This window comes from Zonotrichia albicollis, chromosome 13 (genome assembly GCF_047830755.1).
Source record: "Zonotrichia albicollis isolate bZonAlb1 chromosome 13, bZonAlb1.hap1, whole genome shotgun sequence".
Taxonomy (NCBI): Eukaryota; Metazoa; Chordata; class Aves; order Passeriformes; family Passerellidae; genus Zonotrichia; species Zonotrichia albicollis.
This window is the reverse complement of record NC_133831.1, coordinates 18,169,823-18,190,089: the sequence shown is the minus strand read 5'-3', so window position 1 is coordinate 18,190,089 and position 20,267 is coordinate 18,169,823. Positions and strand designations below refer to the sequence as shown.

Below are 20,267 nucleotides of genomic sequence, written 5' to 3'. Positions count from 1 at the left end.
CTTCCTCAGGGAGCATCCTCTCTGAGGCACAGCCTGGGTTTACCCAGACAGAAAGCAAGAAGCCAGTTTTGGGGTTTGCCCTTATACAGACCCCATACCATCACCTTTATCCATGTACCTGCCACAGCTCTTAGAACCTTCCAGCAGCCCCTGCCCAACAAGGGGGTAACAACCAACAGCCTACAGCCTGGGAAGGGCTTAGCAGTTGCTCTCCCAGCCCAGCTTTAAGAGACAAACATCTAATTAAACACAACCCAGCTTTTTATTTGCCTGCAAAGAGTGGTGCCCAGCTGGAGCCTTGGGGTTGGCGCACTTTGTGAGTCACTCTGGGCTTCACACAGCAACTGGTGCTTCAGATCCCAGCAGTGGAGAAAGCACAAAACCAGAGCAGATGGGTACCAGTGCTATTTCTAACCATTTGGCAATTTGTCCCTGCAGGAAAACCCACTGGTGCCTGAGGGTTGCTCCATGTGCCCCTCAGTGCCATGCTTGGGAAGGCAGGAGCTGGGGACTTGGGGCACATGGCTGCACAGACAGTGGCATTTCATATTCAAAATTTCAGGCCAAGACCAAGAGTGTTGGCATTTCAGGTTCAACAGGACCAAATGCCAGTCCCACCCTTTGGCCACAATAACACCCTGCAGCACTCAGGGCTGGGGCAGAGTGGCTGGGAAGTGCCTGGTGCAAAAGGACCTGGAGGTGCTTGTCAACAAAGGCTGGACCTGAGCCAGGTGTGCCCAGGTGGCCAAGAATGCCAATGGCCCCTGCTCTGTACCAGGACCAGGGCAGGGATTGTCCCAGCAGGACCAGGGCAGGGATTGTCCCAGTGTACTGGGCACTGGTGAGGCCACACCTCGAGTGCTGTGTCCAGTTCTGGGGTCTCAGTTCTGGAAGGACATTGAGGTGCTGAAGGGAGTCCAGAGAAGGGGCAATGGAACAGGGGAAGAATTTGGGGTACAGATCTGATGGGAGCAGCTGAGGGAGCTGAGGGGCTCAGCCTGGAGGAAAGGAAGCTCAGGGGTGAATTTATCACTCTCTACAACTCACTGAAAGGAGGATGTAGCCAGGTGGGGTCAGGCTCTTCTCCCAGGCAGTAAGTGACAGGATGACAGAAGAGTCTTAACCTGCACTGAGGGACGGTCAGGTTGGATATCATCTCCAATTTTTTTACAGATACTGGAACGGGCTGCCCAGGGAGGACGGTGGAGTGACTATCCGTAAGGGTGTTTAAGTCGGCACAGGGCACTCGCTACCGGGGTCTGGTTGACATGGAAGTGTACGGTGACAGGTGGGACTGGACGATCCCAGAGGTGTTCTCCGGGCCGCTGGCTCAGTGCAGTTCCAGGCGGGACAGCCGCGGCCGCTGTCCCCGTTGCGCAGCCCCGCTCCCGGCCGTGCCCTCAGGGCCCCGCACAGCGCCCCCTGCCGCGCCGCGCCGGAACTGGGTCAGGGCCGCCGAGGGGGCGGGGCCGCGCGCCTCGCGCGTCGCGGCGCGGTGACGCAGCGCGTGCGCGGTGACGTCGCGGCCGGTCCGTGTCCGTGTCCTGCCGCCGGTCTCGGCCCTGCCCGCGCCGCCCTCGGCCCGCCCGGCCCCGCTCGGCCCCGCCGCCGCCCCGCCATGGCCAACGTGGCCGACACGAAGCTCTACGACATCCTGGGCGTGCCGCCCGGCGCCTCCGACAATGAACTCAAGAAGGTGCGGCGGAGGGGCGGAGGTCGGGCGGTGGGGGGGGTGCTGGGCCCGGCCGGGCAGGGCCCCGCGGGCGGGCGGCGAGGGCAGCGGGGCCGAGCGGGGCAGCCGCGGGCGGCGGGGCTGAGGCTGCGCTGCGGGCGCGGCGCGGTGCTCGGTAGGCCGCGCCCGGGGCCGAGCGGTCGGGGAGGCCGCGGGCAGGGCGAGGGCCTGGCGGGAGGAGGGGGCGGCGGGGCCCGGCCGCGTCCCTGGCCCGGCGCGTCCCGCGTGGGCTCCGGGCGCGGGCGGAACGCGGCGCATCCCGCCCCCGCCGCACCGCGCCGAGCGCGGCCGCGAGGGCTCTTCGGGGGTGAGAATCCCTGCGGGCCGAGCCTCACCGGTGCCATTGTCTGCCCCACGTGCAGGCCTGGGAGGATTCGGTTTCGCTCATAGATGCGGTTCCTCCCAGGCCGAACGCGGGAAGGCGAGGTAAACAAAGAGGGGAGGCGAAAACTTGGAGCCAGGTCGTCACTATAGCAATTCCATCCTGTAGTGTTTAAAGCACCTTTTAAATTTTTTTTTTTCTTTTTTGTCCTTTTTTTTTTTTTTTTTTTTTTTTTTTTGTGGAGGCCTTAATGACCGTTTCCACGTGAGGGAGGAGAATGAACCAGACGGTTCACTCGCAGAGGCTTCCGCGGGTGGGTGGTGCTGGCACCAACAACTGCGCCTTACCCGTCATGCACGCGGCAGCCTCATTTGTGCAGGGCTCGGCGATTGCAGTGCTGAAATTGTGCTGGAGATGGAGGGCAGGCGCTGAGAAGGTTGTGTTTAGTACACAGCACTGCCCACCAGAATATTTCAATTTATTACAGGATTCGCTTAAAGCTATCTGTGTCCTTTAGGAGTGAAAACCGGAGCAGTTTTCTGCTAGGATAGCCTGCACCACCCAGTATTAATTACCACATATTAGACTATTCGTGGAATGTAAATTTTCCAGCTGTCTGCAACACCAAGGAGTTCCTGTGTATCTTACTGTCATTGAGAGGTTTCATGGGTGCTTTAAAATCTGATATTTTAACCTGTCTAATAGTATAGAAATATTGAAAACGAATCTTGGTCTGAAGGAGCTGAGAGAACAGGCTTTTACAGTGGCTGAATTAACTTTTACTGAAGTTATATATGTTCCCAGTGTAGACCTTGATTCTGGATTTGGTTCTGATGAAATAGTAATGGCTTCCTTCAGGGCCATGGGTAGTTGAAAGAGTTGTTCTGGCCTGGAATGCTGTTATCAGAAAAGATGTGAGGGTTTTCTCTTTTTAAAGATCACCATTGCAAGCTCCTTTTTTCCTCATTAGATAATGTTACTTAGGTTATCAGTTTAGTGGTGTTTTGCTTTTTTTTCTTGGTTGTTATACTTAAAATATATGGAGAACATCCATTATGACATAGAATACACAGGTTTGTGGAACATTATGCTTTGTTCCTTATGGGTGATTTTTTCCAGTAAGATATATGTGTTTTGGTTTTTACACTTAATCTCCTTTAGAATATTAGGCTTGTAATATCAACATTGTTTTTGATAGTTCACTAGTTCTTTATTGTGTCTTCATTGCATGCAGAAGTACAGAATGTTTCAAGATAAAATCAATAATGAGAAATAACTGAATGGATCTAAAAAAAAGGAAATTTGTTCAGAAGCTGAAAAGTTGTCATTTCTGTAAAGCTTTCTATGTAAAGATCTTAATATTGTATTTCTAAAGAGTTACTTTAGGTGCTCAGTTATTCAGAAATAAAGTGTTTGAAAAATCCTCTCCAAGAATTGATACTCAATTTTTCGCTGTTGCATCACTGTAGCTTTGTTAATAGTTGTAATTTGAAAAATAAAAGACTGTATACAATGTAATTTGTTAATATCTGTCCCCTGATTGCTTCTGAGGGGTGTTGAGGTGGAATAGAGGAAGGGTTGGAGTTCCTGCTGTCATTAGCTCGGGTGGGAGAAGTCTCTGCCCGCTGTGTTGTTTGCTCTGATCCTCTCAAGTGTAAGCAGAACAGGTGAAGCGCTGCTGAAGAACCAGTGGTGGTCCAGAATGTCAGTGCTGGTCAGAAAAAAGCAGCCTGGAAAGTCCCTTCTGGGGATTTGGCTGTACTTTTGCTGATGTACAGAACTGAAATAAAAGCAGTGCTGTGTACATTTGTGCACATGTAACTCATGCACTGAGCTCAGAGTGAGGTGAACCCTTCCATCAGTGATAGGTGGGGAAGAAGGAAATGGTTGTTGTGAGGAGTGGTTCTAGGGTTGCATGGAAGCTGAGGCAGCCATTTTGTTGTTACTGAACTGCTGTGGTTGAGGGCAAAGACAAACTGGGTTCAAAGTTACTGTTGTGGTGTTGGGTTTGAGTGGGTTCTGAAGAGCAAGTCATTTCAATGAAAATCAGATGGGATTCTCCCTGTAAGTTAATGAGGATAAGCAGGAGAACTAGTTCTGGCTATTGTGTGCCATAGCTGTGTGTGAATGTGAGTCTGGTTCGTGTATGCACATGGCCATATTAAAATATTTTTAGGTTGTATCAATATATTAGTGACTTTGAAACACTATAATATTTACACTTTGCTTTATTAGGATTTTCTGTCTTCCTGGGGATATTACTTGAGTTTCACAGAAAAGAACTGATAAATGGAAATTTTAAATAATTTTCTACCTCTTTCAACTAGGCATACAGAAAACTGGCCAAGGAATACCATCCTGATAAGAATCCAAATGCAGGGGATAAAGTAAGAAAGATTCATCTTTTTCTTTTTAATACCTTAAGTTTTCCATTACACTAACATCTAAGGAGCTGAATTCAGGTGCTGGGGGCTTGCTGTTTAAGTTGTTAAGCAGTACTGTGAGAGGGAGAATTGTCTGGGCAGCTTCTCCCCAATCTCAACATCTGCCAGCATACCTCATGACAAAATGCAGCAGTTGGCTCAAATTGGTTGAGAAGGTAATGCTGAGGAAAAAACTGCTGCTCATTTCCTGAGATAATGGCATCTGCTCATGGCATCTGTAGGAATTTGAAAAAGATTGTCAATTTTTCAAGTGTTTCCAACATGGAGAAACGGATGTGTAGAGATTCTTAAAACTGCTGCAGCATAAACCAAATTACATGTGTGGGAAGATTGAATTAGATTTGTTACACTAAAAGCAATTTAAAAATCAGCAATTAAGTTGACTCAGCTGATTATCTTTAACCAAATTGCAGTTCTGATGGCTGCGTAGAGGTGAGCAGAGATAACCATGAAAAGATACTAATTTGCCAAAAACATTAATATACCTTTCAGAAAGCTACTTAATTGTTAGTGTATTTGAAGTGCCCAACATGTTGAAGCATTTGCTGTTAGTATGTAACTGTTGGATATTCTGCCTTTTGGCTATTGCACTGTTGTGTACTTGGGGGTTTTTTTGGTTGCATTTTTTTTTAATTTGTAAGAAATCTGTCTTATGCTAGTAAAGAACAAAGCCAACCAAGTTTTGCAGTAAAATATTTTATGGTAAGATGTAACAAAACTAAGTCTAAGTTATGTTAAAATGAGGGAAAAGTGTTTCATTGTGTACCTTCGTAATTGATAGGGGTTCATGCAGGGGGAGAAACTCACAAAATGCTGCCTTTGGGTTCTAAATGATCATGCACTGTTTTGACTCTGTTTCCTCTTCTAGTTCAAAGAAATAAGCTTTGCCTATGAAGTATTGTCAAATCCTGAGAAACGTGAGCTGTACGATCGATATGGGGAGCAGGGGCTGCGAGAAGGCAGCGGCAGCAGTGGCATGGACGATATTTTCTCCCATATCTTTGGTGGGGGATTGTTCAATTTCATGGGTGGCCAGAGTAGAAGTCGCAATGGTAGAAGAAGAGGAGAAGATATGGTGCATCCACTCAAGTGAGTACCTTGGTGCTGCATCTTGTGCTTTGAAGCTTTCCTGGCCATAGAAACTCTGCTGGTTTCTGTTCTTGATACACTTCTCTGCTGAGATCCTCTGCAGTCTGCACTGCTCTTCAGAGCTGCATGTTGTGTGTAGAGCAGGGGCCAGTCATCTGGAGTTACTTTCCTCGGTTGGTTAATCCAGAAACTACCAAATACTTTGCCAGGTTATTTGAATTATGTACTTTGTTAGCTTTATTTTCTTTGTTTTGCTCCCTGATTATGTTTGGTAGTTCTAATCTGGAAAAGCCTTCAACAGCCAAGTATTACTCACCAGGCAGATTCTGGTCTGGGGAGGTGGAGGTGCTCTGGAAAGACTTGAATTCATAGGGCAGTGCCAGCTGGAACTATGGTTGAACCTCATAATTAATGGAAAAGTGTGTGTCGTGGCTTTGGTTTTGTTTATTTATTCAAAGCCATTCTTGAATATCACATCTGTGTTTTGGAGATCTCTTCTTGCAGGCATGGCTGGCTTTTTGCCTGCTGAGCAGGTCCCTTGTAACAACTTCAGTTAAGCAACATCTTTCCTGTGATTGGGAGACTCTGCTTGGCTGAGTCTGTTTAGCTTCACATGCTTGCCTGTTTTGTAGCTGGTACTCCATGGTGGATTATTAATGAGCTTTGATTTTGTTGTTATTTGTAAATACTGATGCCAGGCAACCTGTTCTTAGTACAACTCAATACACTAAGTTGAAGTTTTGGTCCACTAACAAACCCTTTTAGGAGGAACACTAAAAAGTTAAGTGGCCTTGGGGACATGCTGACCCCTCCCCACTAAAGTGGAAAACCCAGTACAATAGTAAGTACTCTGTGTTATTACTGTTTATGCAATAGACTATATTATTGTGTGGAGTGTTTACAGAGGCTTGTTTCTCACCTGCCTGGTAGAAATTAATTATGACTGTATAATAGCACCTAAAATTCTAGATAAGCTTGTTTCCTGTTGAGAAACACAACCAACCCTACCTGGTTTATTCTGATTAAATTACAGCTTTTCTCTAAAACTATGTTCAGATTTATATTGTGTATCAAGTGTATATTGATATGTATGGAAATTGTTTTTTCAGTAACTCTTTGGGGAAGCTAAAATGGTGCTTAAAATCTTATTTTGATAGCAGATGTAGTCTTGTTAGGAATATTAACTAGGAAAATAGGTTGCTTGTTTATTTGTCCTAGGCAAGTATTTTAATTACATGGGCAAAATAAGTTGTTAAATGATAACCCAGGAGAAATACTTTATTTTGTAGAGTCTCTTTAGAAGATCTGTATAATGGAAAGACAACTAAACTACAACTTAGCAAGAATGTCCTTTGTAGTGCATGTAATGGGTAAGTTTATTTGTATTTTTGAGTTCTCTGGTTGCTTTGTTGGCAGACAGTGTAATGAAGGATCTCCTGTGTCAGATCTTTATCAGTATTTGACTTACTGGAGCCTGTTTTCTGACCAGCAAATTGTTGAACTTGAATGATGCTGTTGATGGAACTGGAACTATTCAGGGGCTCTGTGTGGGGGAAGGGTGGGAGAGCAGAGGACCTGACTAATGGGCAGTGCAGTTGGGCATGTAGACATGCTGGCCTGCTGCTGCAGGGGGTGTGTGATCTCTTTGTGAAGAACTCGCTGTTGATGCCCCGCTGCTGTGTGCTGCAGGCAGGGAGGGAAGGCCGGCTCCGTTCAGAAGTGCAACGCGTGCCGGGGCCGGGGCGTGCGCATCATGATCCGGCAGCTGGCCCCGGGCATGGTGCAGCAGATGCAGTCCGTGTGCTCCGACTGCAACGGAGAAGGTAGGCCAGGCTCTGCTCTGCTCCTCACTGTGCTTGCTTGGATCCAGCTCCTGCTCAAATCTCAGGAGGAACTTATCCAGGACACTTCTGCCCTTTCCCAGTCAGCTGCGTCTCACTCTGGTGGCAGCATGGAGAAATCATTTCACTCAGAACAGCAGCAAGATTTACAGTGTGTAATGTACTGAAAAACAGCCTGCAAGCTCAAGCAGTAGGGATTGATCATCTTTAAAAACACTTAGATGTGAATATTACTTACTGCTGTTACTCTTGTGTTAAACTAAAAACCAGGATGTTGCTATTTTAGGAGCTATTTGTCTTTTTGCATTTCCTCATATCCAAGGACAATCGTAGGTTAAAAATGGGAACCTAAAGTTGAATTTTTAACTTCTTCAAATTAAGATGATATCTTTGCCTGAATTGGTTCTGATTAGGGGTAGCAAGTTCAGCACTTCATGTGATTTCTTTTTATGTATTCTGCAGTTGGCAGAGTAATAACATCACCTTGTGGATGATTTTACTTGTCACAACACTCAAGCTACAAAGAGTTGTATTTTGTGACTTGTCAAAACATTTCATAAATGATGTTGTCTTTAACATTTCATATGCCTAACCTACATATTTTGTAGTTTCAACTTCATCATAATGTTATGCTTTGTTTCACAGAAAGGTGGTTTAAGGTGAGAAGCTTAATGTTTTAAGCCAAAGGCATCTGCTTGTGGCACTTAATACCGAAATCTTACAGTCCATATGCCCTAATGCTTTGGTTACTGTGTATAGAGACAAGAGCTCACTGGAAAAATAAAGGTGAGGTAGAACAGAGCATTGAAGCCATTTTGGATTGTCACCCTTCTGTTTGCTGGAAACAGTAATCACCCTTGTAGGGGTGAATCTGATGTGACCAGCTCTCTTTCCCTGTTTTTGTATGCAAGAGACTGTAGTTCTCCAGGCTGCATTTACTCAGGACTGTCTTGTGGGGATATTCTGGGAGATGAGGCAGTCAGAGAACTTTTGTTTTTTCTTCCTTCCCCATTTCTCAGCTAGAATAAATGAAGCCTGGATTTCCTCTTGTGAGGAATTCATAAAGCAACATTGAAATCACTACTTGTGTTGCAGAAATTCTTCAGCTTGCTTTCAAATAGTTTTTCCTAGGAATTGGATGCAATTATGTCAAGATCTCTGAACTCAAAATTTGTCTTTATTTAGGTGAAGTAATTAATGAAAAAGACCGCTGTAAAAAATGTGAAGGGAAGAAGGTGATCAAAGAGGTAAAAATACTTGAAGTCCATGTAGATAAAGGCATGAAACATGGGCAAAGAATTACATTCAGTGGAGAAGCAGATCAGGCTCCGGGAGTGGAACCAGGTGATATTGTCCTTTTACTGCAAGAGAAGGAGAATGAGGTAATGCTTTTGAGTTGATCTTTTAAATGCCTTTTATTCCACTTGTTAATATTTAAGTTCTATAGATGGCCATTCATTTAAAGTAATTGATACAGTTGCAGCTCTGGGAGAGACGGGGAATAGCTTTTAATAGATTTATAGCGTGTAACACAGCTTTCATGGTGAGCCAGAAAAAACTGGGCAAGCCCTTTGCCAGAGGACTGGGAGCTTCTGGTGCCTCCTAATGCTAGCAAGAGGCAGCTGCTCAGATAAGCTCTGGCTGACTTTGCTACAGTGGATGCAGTGAAGAGCCATTCAGGATGTTCACTTTAGTCTGCTTTGCTCGTGACACTAACAAAATTCTTAGCGTGCCTTTTTTCCATGTCTTGTGACGTGGCAGGGAACTCCTGATAAAACCCTCAAATGGTGCTTTCTGTGTCTGCTACTCTGGTTCTGGAAGTAACACAAAATAGTGATGTTGCTAATTAACTTAACAAACAAACATTATTATTTTATACTGGTTTGGTAAGACTTCCATTCACTGTATGCTGGAATCACTGCACTTTGGAATTAAATGTTGCAATTTATCTTCTGTTAAAACTCATGTGGGGTAGAGTTGAGGTGACTGCTCCTTTTTTAATTCTAATAGCTATGATGAAATAAGAAACAGTTTGTGTGTTGCACTTGAGAGTTTTGTGTTGTGACAGAGTAGCATGAAGTACAAATTTAAACTACAGTCAAATATTAAGGATATAATATTAGTTATCTGCTCATTAGGTACTTTGTAAGCTTTTCAAAGCTGTGTCAAGGACTGCTAATCTGCCAGTCTGTACTTTGTCCTAGTGAGTAAAACTAGATGGACTTTGTTCTTAAAATTTCTCTTCAGATGGGACTCAGTGGACAAATGTCCACTATCCATTTGTCTGCCAGTGGACAAATTGTAAGATTTACTCTGATTAAGAATCCTGAGTTATGTGGCCTAAAGATCTCGCAGCTATGGGCTAAGTGATCAAAGTCCTGCTGTAGGTCAAGGGAGCTAAAGCAAAAATGCTTGAGGACAAGAGGTGAAAAACGAAGATGTGGCTTATATACTCCAGTGCAGGTGCAATGGTGTCAAACTGTTGTCAGTTTTTTTTATAGGTTGCTTGTGTGGAAGATGTTGGGGGTGAAAGTTGGGGCTGCTGTACAGGCCTGGTTTAATTTGAAGCTTACCTTGGTGTGTGTGTGGTTTGGCTTATTATAGATGACACTTGGTCAGGCACAAACTTCCCAAGCATGTTAAGCCATCTGAATGAATGGAATCAGGTTACTGCATACAAAGGCTGTTGCTCTGACATTGAGTTTTAAGGATAAATAATAATGAACTCTCAATAATGAGTCTGGTGGAGTTGTGATTGCAGTACTAGAAAGGAGATTTCCTTTGTTTCCCAGGTGTTCCAGCGGGATGTGAATGACTTGCATATGACACACAAGATTGGACTTGTTGAAGCACTGTGTGGATTTCAGTTCACATTTAAGCACCTTGATGGACGTCAGATTGTGGTTAAATATCCTCCTGGAAAAGTAATTGAACCAGGTAGGCTAGACCTGATAAGGATTTCTTTGATTATGCTTTTGTGACTCTTCAGCACTTAATCCCACCCTTGTTGTCCTGTTAACTGAGCCCAGGCTGGGGAAGCAGAGAGCTGTGTGGAGAGAGAGTGGCTCTGCAGCAGCACTTCATTACTTTACTTCTCTTTGAATTGCAGGTTGTGTTCGTGTAGTCAGAGGGGAAGGAATGCCACAGTATCGCAATCCTTTTGAGAAAGGGGATCTCTACATTAAATTTGATGTTCAGTTTCCTGAAAATAACTGGATTAGCCCAGAAAAGCTTTCAGTAAGTAGCTGTTCAAGCAAAAATGTGGTGTCTTACTTGACAGAGTGTGCAAAGAGCCTGTGTTGTGCCTCATGGGCTTGCTCTCAGTGCTTAAATTCAGATGTGAGTAAAGTTCTTTTAACCTTTCTTATGGGCCATGTGTTACTTTGAAATAGCCCTTGAAATATGAATTTTTGGAAGCTGTATTTAAGAGCTGTGCAGATGGTGCACAGATGAGGGCAGGAGGAGAATCTTTCTGTTTCTGTGTGATAAGTTCATGGAGTGCAACTGTATTTACTGATTGCACTTCTGGTAGGTGATATGTGGAGCTGTTGGTTTTCTTGAAGTGGTGTCTTCCAGTTGATACAAATGCTTTTGAATGACTCTGCAGTTCAGGAATTTCATCAGCATAGACTTGTAAGCCAAACCTGCTCTTAGAGGTGTCTCAAAGATATGGGAAACCAGTCACTTGATTTAGGTCTTCTAGATGCAATACTGAATGCATTTCTTTCTTTGGGGCAGGAACTTGAAGATCTTCTGCCAGCTAGACCAGAATTTCCCAATGTAATTGGTGATGCAGAAGAGGTAGATCTTCAAGAATTTGATACCACTCGTGGTTCAGGTGGTGGCCAGAGACGTGAAGCTTATAATGATAGTTCTGATGAAGAAAGCAGCCATCATGGACCTGGGGTACAGTGTGCCCACCAGTAAACATTTGTCTAAAAAGTTGCACAAGGATTTTCTTTCAAATTTTGCCTGACTTGTTTTCAACAATCCAGCTGGATTGTATAAGTAATCCAGATGAACCAATGGACATCTATTGCTGTATGTGTAACTTTTAAATTGGTCTATAGTATCTACAGAGTGTAATTTAAACTAACCACAAGCTTACATCTTCATTTTGACTGTGTAGCAGAATAAAGCACTTGAAAGGAAGACGAGACTCCTTTTCACATGGGTTTTAAGTTTGTCCTCGTATCTGTGCTTGATTTTTACCAGTTTTGTGTAGATTTTAAGTTTCATATTTTAAATTCAAATTCTACATTGTAAAGTTTGTGTACAATTTGTCCTGAGGCTTGGTATTTGGCTGCACCTGCATAAGCTGCTACAAGTAGAATCAAGAATTTCATAGCCTGTATCTATCATCTAGATGCATGGTAAATGGGCTTTGCACATAATGGGTTTAGAGCTGACTGGGAACAATGAAAGACTAAATTAGAAGTGGTTGTAAGTTTTTTTTCTACCATCTTGTGAACGGTTTCTGAAATTAAATAAAAGCAGTTGGTGTATAATATATTTCTTTTGCCTTGTAACTCTTACTTTTCCAGTGGCTTTAACTAGTCTGTGTATGAAGAGACTATGTAGATGATAGACATTTTATAAACACAGGGAGGCTGAAGCTGCCTTAAGACTAGGTGAAGGTTGGATAACAATTGTGTGCCACATTCAAGTCTCTTCCTGAAATGAGAGATGACTAAAATGGGCACAGGGAAGGCTGCAGCCATGTCCCCTTTGTGTGAAGAAAACACAAGGATATCTGAATTCAGTCTAAAGATAACAAACCCCTTAAATGGGGAATGATTAAATTTTGAAATAATGGTGTCTTTCTCTTAGCCTTTGAATCCTATTCAAAGTCTGATTCAGCCTCACTTCCTAGAGAAATGTTTCCAGGTTAAAAAAAGAACTGTTTAACCTGGAAACATAATACATGTAGATGGTTTTGTTACTTTTCTAGTAGTTTGCACTTTGGTTTAAGTATGAAGATATTAAAATCTCCAGCTGCAGTTCTATTACTATTAATTGGCAAAAAAGCCAGAACAAAGCAAAAATGTGACCTTAACTAAGGAACTGTTGTGCATGAACAGTGTTGGGTTGGTAAGCTGCCTCTATAGCAAGGTTTCTCTCCTGTTTAAGTGAGAAAGTTGAAGCTCTACTTTTCTTTACAAATCTGAAGTGTGACTTGTTTAGTTATTTTTCTGATAGTTGTTGACACTTTATTGATGAGGTTGGAGGGACAAACTCCAAGGGTTTCAATGTGCTTGGGTAGGCATTGGCATTTGAGTGTTGCTGAACATCCTTGTTATAGACTCTAAAAATGAAGCAAAAATAAATACTGTTTGATCTGTATTTCAGTACTGACTTATGATGTGGCATTCTCTAGTGGCTCTTTTATTTTCATTTATTAAAACTTGGGGTTGCTTTTTGTGAAGCCATGGTTACATGCTGATCCTTTCTCCTGACTGCTCTCACCAAGGAGTCAGTCCCTGTAACCTGCAATGCTTAAACAATTACACCACCTGTCTTCTGCTTGTAAGTCCTTGCAAAATAGAGTAACACTCTAAACCTTTAATCCCCATTCAGGTTCTGTGGCTTTTTTGAAAGGGAGGAGAGGAAGAGATTCATGGTAACTTTTCAGATGGCTGAAGTGAAGGGGTGGAGGAAGAGCTGATCACTGTAGGGCAGTTCTGCTTCAGTCCCCAGCTGGCATTAATTTGGGCTCCTGCCAGCAGCACCTGATAAATTCTAATTTTACCTGTCATGTCACACCCAAGACTGGAAATAAATTTTATTCCTGTGTTAGATTCATACATGCCACCACATACCTAAAGTTATTAAAGTGTCTTAAGGCTGTTCAAAAATTTAGCACCTTGTATTTCAGTTTATTTGTGAGTTGATATTAGAGAAACTTATTTCCTATATACAGCCTCTTACTGTTCATTTTGCTGTGAACTAAGTTAAAACCTAACCTAAGCCTTTTATAAAGAAAAAGTATAATTTTCTTCTGCTTTGCTATCCTTCATAACAGGAACTTAATAAGGCACATCACATGATATAAAGGCTTATTATAAACATTTACTGGGCAGTATACAGCTTTATTAAGACATAATAGACATTATTTCAACACTAGGGAGGCAGCAGGCAAGAGCAGTCACCAATGTTCTGTAGTCACCAGACAGTTCCATTAACTTGGCTTAGGTGTTACCTTTCCACACAGGACAGTCAGCTCACTCTGAGGGAGGAAAATTCATTTTAGCTCAAGCTGCCCAAAAGAACTTGGAAGAAAGGTTCCCTACTGTTAAAGCAAGCAGAGAGCACTTACTCACTCCCCACTGTGCATATGGAGGCAGGGCCATAACAAAAACCACACAACAGCTCCCAGAGCTTTACCTTCACTCTATACCTGCACAACTGTAAAGTGGTGAGCATCTCTCACATCTGGATAATTCCCATTACTTCAAACAATAGCCCAGGTGCCCTCATCTTCAGGAGGGCTGGGCAGTAGGTGCTACAAAGTTCTGGTCCCCTTTATTTTACTTCACACCCATTAAGGCTGTTCCTGTTCAACTGCAGCAGGGACTTACCAGGTATGTAGTTCTTACTCAGCAAGGGCCACAGAATAATGGATTATAAGAAGACTCAAAACTGAGCTGCAGCTTTGTCAGCTTTTGTGAATGAGAGATAAGGGAATGGCAGTTTGCTCACGTGGCAGGACAGCCACCAGAGCAGTGCAGAAGGAAGAGTTTATGCTCCTGTGATCCCTCCACTTCACCAAACTGCACGTGCTTATGTAAGTGCAGTTCCTTTTACACATGATCCATGTGCAGCAGTTCTTTCCTCCCTCCTCCCTCCAACTGATGCCAGCCAGTTGAGGCTTAAACTCCAAAGAGTTGAAATTTGCATTCATGCCAGAATGTGAGATGAAAGCCTGGGCCCAGGTGTGTGAATGCAGAGATCTCTAAGTCTCCTAGTTCAGGCTTACCACCAGGTTATGGATGTGCTGTACTGTGTCCTGGTTTAGGAGCTGCACATCAATATTGCGGAGCTCTCCACCAGCCGTGCACAGAGTCTGTGAAGAGAAACAATTCTAAGATTAAAATTTTTCTTGCATGCCAAGCTTCTCTGAAACTCATGGGCTCCCCTGTACATTGCAGAACTTTGGCAACCATTTTCCTTTCGTTTAGCAGCATATTATTTAGGAATAGCAAGAGCTATCACTATCACACTATGTGTATTGATCAGCTATTGTCAGTTGAAAATGCTTTTTTTAAAAAAAAAAGATACCTGTCCATCAGCCAGGGGAATGTTGACAAATGGAACACTTTTATGTTGGGGTACTGATTTACTTCTCTTTAACATGCCTTGAGCTCTTCCACTGGCAGGTAAAGTTCTTGAGACAGTCTGTTGTAATCCAGCACTAGAATACAATGAAAATGTTACTTTGAGGTTAACTTTCTGTGCTCTGCTGGAAATTTTCAAGCAAGAAATAAATGCCAGTAGTAGGAAATACACCTAGGAGAGAGGCAGTCATGTTTAAATTTTTCCAGTTCTGCCAGCAGACTACAGAAACCCAACCATGAGCAGCACTTATGGGCACTGCTGGGTAAGGCTTTATGACCCTGGCACTGCAGTAACCTTGTAAGCCTGTGACACAAGATGACATTTTGGCCACTCAGTAATGAGAATATCCACTCTCCAATATCAGCAGTGAATGTTTACAGTTTTGGAAAGAGGAAACTTTGTGCCTCAGGGCTTAAGATAAGACATGTCCTCTATCTGTCTACTACAGAGGGAGAGAGATATCAATAAATACCAAAGCTGCTACCTCTCAGAGGCACAGCGTGTGTTTTATGCCATGCAGAATTCCTAAGTTTCTATTATACAACAGTTATTATTTTACTTTAAAAATGTAAGATTTGGGTGTGTTCTGCATAGAAACAAGCCTCTGGCATTTATAGCAGGCCAAGGTGAAACAGAACCACTTTCTGGTTTCAGGACCCATTGAAGTTGTTCACCCCCTCACTTCAGCTTGTGCCAAAAGCAAACTCTGTAGTGTATGCAGAATGATACTAACTAAAAATCTTGATTGATCTTCATACACTGATGATTATCAGTGTATTTGGTTGAGGGGTTTGTGGGGATTGGTTTATTTTTAACAAAGCAGTGTTGGTGACATTTTAATCAAGGATGGGCTCTGAGAACCAGTTTGAGATGCAAGTCTGTAAATAGTGAGAATAGCATTTATACTCTAATTACTTTTTTTTTTTTTAACTGACTTAGTTAGGACATCAAATCCTGTGCCTCCACAATAATTTAAGCTAACACCCACACCCAAAGCAGGAGGTGTAACTGGTTTGGCACCCCTACTGTCACATTTAGTGGCAGACCACGAAGATCTGTTCTATCTACATTGATAATAATACATAGTGTCTTGGTATTGAACAAAATTATTGATTAGGAGCAAACTGAAATCTCCTTACCTTCTAGCTCCCTTTGGAGTGGCTTTGTGATTTGTGGCACTGCAATGAAAAAAAAGAGACTTAGCATCCTTCTGCAAGCTGCACTAGCAGAAGACACTAAACAGCCACTAAAGAAGTAGCTATTTGCTTTGTATTTTGTTGGGGGTTTCATTTTGTTGGTTTATTATTTTTATTTATTTCCTCCTCATCTACTTTTACTGTAAAGTTTTAGCTAGGGTGAAGGTAGACACACAGTGGATTAGAGAATGCTGAAGTGCCCCATGACAGGGATCTAGTGTGAAAAACACGTGAAAAAGCCCTCCTGAGGTAAACACACAGTGGGATTAAAACCATACAAGAACACAAGAATAATTCATGTTACTGAGCAAGGGAGGGCTGCAATACCCAAGTTAGGTGTTTGTTACAGAACAATTAAGCAGTGCTAGCAGAGCAAAGGTGCTTTCCTTACATGCTCACTTCCATTAGTAATGTTTGGGAATCTGTACTGCTCCCCTCAGTTCAGAACTGTGCACATGAATTATGCCTTCATCAGCTACAGGTGCTTTTTTGCTCAGGTTCACATCACCACAGTGCATCTCAGGTTATGGGAGAATCCTTGTCAGATGTATTCCCTTTGGGCTCAAATCTCAGCTACTACATTTGAAAATAATTGTGTTCAGCACTCAAAAATTCAGGTGAGTTAAATAAGCTATCAAAGATCAGTCTTACCTAGAAAGAGAGTTCAGTTTGCCACTTAAACCAGAGGTCAGTGAAACCAGCGACCTGGTTTTGGAGATCTAAAAATTTATATATAAGACTGCAGTTAAAAAAGGTAGCATTTGAAAGCAAAATGATAGGTATTTGCAGGGACAATACTGTAAAAATTCCCTGTTGAAAAAGGGTAGCTAAGCCCCATAGTGTTGCCTTTGATGTATATATATATATATATATATATATAAAATGCCAAATATACATTTTAGAAGAAGTTTCATAATGCCAAAACATATTTATTCCTACTGAAGTTCTGTATAACCAACCACCTAATATACACCCTTCCAGCTTTTAAGCCTTTTTCCAGTAGAAGTCTGTAATTGCACAGAATCTTTTTTGCATTTGTTGTCAGCTTGCTACATTAGTGTCTGGCTGAGGAGCTGCACTGCCCAGACAGACTGAGGTGGCAAAACTAAAACACTTGATTTGGTTTAGAGACAAGAGTGCTATAACTACTCAGTTATAGAAAAACATGGATTAAACACGAGGTTGATTTAAAAATAAAGTTTCAACAAAATATGGTTCCTCAAATCATCGAGACTTACTGGCAAGTCAAGAGAGAATGACCATGCCAGTACTTGCCAGCCTGTGTTATTAGTCACTAGAAGTGCAGATACCATATTTCATTATGAAAATAATTTACAGTTGGCCTTGCTTAACTTCAAATACATTACATTTAAAATAACTGACTTTTCCAACAGACAGCAGAGCACCAGCCTGCCTTCTCATGGATCTAGCAGGGCTTGTGGCAGGTCAAAACTGATTAGGTCCTTATGTTTTTTGAATAAAAACAGAATAAACTTACTTTTTTAGTTATTTTCTTTGCAGAACTGTGCTTGGTATCTTCATATTCAACAATTGTAGTTACCTTAACTATAAATGTATTAGCAAGACAAGGAAAATAAAGATCTCATGAGGAGCACAAAACACCACTTCAGCCTCATGTTTGAAGCCTATTTCCCTTCCATGGACAGCTTTGGCCCTTGTGCCATCCAATGTCATTCACTTGGGACACAGGTCAGAGCAAACTCTGTGTGTTCAGCAGCACTGGGACACACAGATAATCCCTCAGTTACAAGACCCCAGATAATCCCTCAGCCCACAGAGAAAACAGAATTACACCCAGTGGTAGTATCCTCCTTACTGCATATTTGGGAATATGGAAAAAAATTGTGTTTCCTACAAAGCTCAATGGGCAGAATGTGAAGGGAAACCTAAGAAAAGAGAAGTGGCTTTCCTAGCTCTCCTGCTATAGTGTAAAGCCTTAAATCTGTCTCTTCTCACCATTTCCCCTGACAAATTGCAAAGGAGAGAAGCTCTTGTCTCATGCTTTAAAGTACCTCTACAGCAGCATAGCTCATGATCCTCCACACTGAATGCTTGGGGTCTGTTATGCACTTTTCCCTCTTATATTCTTCAGGCTTAACATTCATTTTACAAATGCTCAGTTCAAACCAGTTAAAAAAAAAAAGAAAATGCAGGAACTATAGGCTATGTATTAATGAGTTGACCTGCCTTTTTTGCTGTTGGTCCTCACCAGTTTGGGATTTGGCATGTCTTCTACAGAGCAGTCAGTCTGAAAAAAATATTTATCCAACAAGGGAAGGTTGTCAGATTTTTCCTAGTAGATGCATATTATGTTACAAGAGGCAGTGAACTAAAAGGGCATGAAAGCAACTGACAGGAAGTGGGATTAGCTAAACACCAGTTGTTTTTTTAGCTTTTTATGGAAACATCTGAATTTCTGCCAGCAGAAGATCCTAAAACTTTAGGTAATGTTCATAACTGCACCATGGCTGGCTGCCGAGTCATTTCATGTCATCTTCTATTTAAACACACAGCCAAATGAAATAATTTGTCTGAAGTACTTACAGCAGGGAGAGAAAAATTCTATTCTGTAAACTGTGATAAGATTTGAAAACACACGCTCACCACTGCAGCAGCAAGAGCCATTTCCTCCCGTCCTTGCAAATCTGTAACTCAAGAAATTATAACTTATTTAGATGCTATTATTTATGTAATTTTTATCTTCAGATTTTTATGAGCTCAGAAGCCAAACAATAATTCAGGATTACAGTGGTTAAATAGGTAACCCTAGGTCAGCATATGTGTTACATTTGAACAAGATTCCAGTCTTGTAGGAAATAACTCCTACAAAACAACAATGAAAATCTGAGGCCATGTCAGTGTTTAACCTTGAAAGAATCCTGAGTGTAGGCACACAGGGTATCCCCCACATTCAAAGAACCACCCCACGCTCACACTGCACTGCAGACAGCTAATGCTCTTGGGCAGAACTTTCTCCAGAAGGATACCAAAACATACTCAGTTACAGTAAACTCAAGTTCTTCAAGAGGTTAAGGTTTGATATCTGTGGCCCCTACAATTTCCAGCTGCAAGGCAGATTCCAGAAACATCAGTTCTCACCAGAATGTACATCTGATGCTGAGTGTACACATCTTAAACCTCTGCATCAATGGGAGTTAAAATTAAACTTGTTTGCTTATCATCACAGGTATATGACCGGATTACAATGGCCCAGGAGAGTTCAAATTGACAAAGAGAAAATAATCTCAGTGGCTAAGGATGAACAGATTCAGATGAACAAAAATGGTTGGTTTTACATACAGAAAACAGTAGGTTTGTAATTATTTCTTGTCTCTTCAGACTTTAAATAATATTACCTAAGTGCACACATAACAGTACTCTCCGGACTAGTCACCAAATAATTCTATACCCTGTGTTACACAGATCAGTCTACTTGAACAGGAGTGCTCAGCGAGCATCTGCTGGGTAACAGCACTGCTCATCTGCTTCAGGGCAGACAAAGCAAACCTTTCCACGAAAGGCAGCAAGTTCCCAGGTGTTCTCCCGCAGCCCCGGGCACACCTCTGTCCGCACCCGAGCACTCTCACCGAGCACCTCTTTCCTTCTCATCTTCCTCACGGCGGCCGGCATCGTCAGCAGCTCCACGGCAAACGCCTTCTCCGCTGTCTGCAAGAGCGAATCGAGCTCCTTCTTCATCTCCTGGATGTGTTCCTTGGCTTTAAAACAAAACACGCTCTTATTGCCACGCGTGTTACGTGTTTTCAAGTATAAGCACTGCATGACCGCGCTATAAAAGAAAGTTAAAACAGCGATTTATCCGGAGAAATCTGAGAGGGGAGTGAGAGCGCCTGGAGCCTCCATCAGCCGCCAACCCGGGCGCGGGGCAGGCGGCCCTGCCCGAGGGGGCGACCCCGGCCCGGAGCCGCCGTTCCCTCCCCAGCCCGGGCAGCCCCGGCCCTACCCTGCTGGTCGAAGTCGCTGAGGAAGAGCGCGATGCGCTGGTCCCTCTTCTTCTGGGAGAGCGCGCTGCGGTCCCTGTCCCAGAGCCGCGCCCCGCGGTCCGGCTCCACGCCCGAGTCGCTGCTGCGCCGCCGGCACGGGGCCTTCCCCAGGGCCATGGCAGACAGCCGGGCCGAGCCGTGCCCGCAGCCGTGCCCGGAGCGGGACCGGCCGCACACACCCCGGGGCGGGCAGGGGCGGCCGGGAGCCGCCGGGCGGGGGACGAGCGGAGCCCGCGGTCCCCGGGCTCAGTCAGAAGGGAGGGAACGCCGTGAGGGGAGGGAGGGA

At 43.5% G+C, this 20,267-nt stretch overlaps 2 protein-coding genes across 2 annotated transcripts; one reads left to right on the top strand and one right to left on the bottom strand.

The window, feature by feature from the left end:
- The first annotated feature begins 1,488 nt into the window (after positions 1 to 1,488).
- On the top strand, positions 1,489 to 12,776 carry DNAJA2 (DnaJ heat shock protein family (Hsp40) member A2). Its single transcript, XM_005490088.4, has 9 exons — positions 1,489 to 1,696; positions 4,382 to 4,441; positions 5,367 to 5,587; positions 6,877 to 6,957; positions 7,277 to 7,410; positions 8,614 to 8,810; positions 10,221 to 10,365; positions 10,538 to 10,665; positions 11,167 to 12,776. The coding sequence occupies exons 1-9, from the start codon at positions 1,619 to 1,621 to the stop codon at positions 11,353 to 11,355; spliced, it is 1,233 nt and encodes a 410-aa protein (XP_005490145.1). The 5' UTR covers positions 1,489 to 1,618; the 3' UTR covers positions 11,356 to 12,776.
- Positions 11,682 to 20,244, bottom strand: LOC102063080 (borealin-2). The gene is made up of 10 exons (XM_074551168.1): positions 19,942 to 20,244; positions 19,568 to 19,696; positions 18,585 to 18,625; positions 18,168 to 18,228; positions 17,458 to 17,525; positions 16,611 to 16,678; positions 15,903 to 15,941; positions 14,707 to 14,839; positions 14,405 to 14,491; positions 11,682 to 13,654 (listed from the first exon to the last, which is right to left on the bottom strand). The coding sequence occupies exons 1-10, from the start codon at positions 20,096 to 20,098 to the stop codon at positions 13,607 to 13,609; spliced, it is 831 nt and encodes a 276-aa protein (XP_074407269.1). The 5' UTR covers positions 20,099 to 20,244; the 3' UTR covers positions 11,682 to 13,606.
- Between the last annotated feature and the right edge of the window lie 23 nt (positions 20,245 to 20,267).

What these genes read in the sequence shown, in the direction of transcription:
- DNAJA2 (XM_005490088.4), top strand. Translation starts at nt 1,619, where the DNA reads ATGGCCAACGTGGCCGACACGAAGCTCTACGACATCCTGGGCGTGCCG. An exon ending in CCGACAATGAACTCAAGAAG is followed by an intron (nt 1,697 to 4,381) that starts GTGCGGCGGAGG and finishes TCTTTCAACTAG; the next exon opens with GCATACAGAAAACTGGCCAA. An exon ending in GATATGGTGCATCCACTCAA is followed by an intron (nt 5,588 to 6,876) that starts GTGAGTACCTTG and finishes TTTATTTTGTAG; the next exon opens with AGTCTCTTTAGAAGATCTGT.
- LOC102063080 (XM_074551168.1), bottom strand. Translation starts at nt 20,098, where the DNA reads ATGGCCCTGGGGAAGGCCCCGTGCCGGCGGCGCAGCAGCGACTCGGGC. An exon ending in TGGCTCTTGCTGCTGCAGTG is followed by an intron (nt 18,229 to 18,584) that starts GTGAGCGTGTGT and finishes TATTTTTTTCAG; the next exon opens with ACTGACTGCTCTGTAGAAGA. An exon ending in ACTCCAAAGGGAGCTAGAAG is followed by an intron (nt 14,840 to 15,902) that starts GTAAGGAGATTT and finishes ATTGTATTCTAG; the next exon opens with TGCTGGATTACAACAGACTG.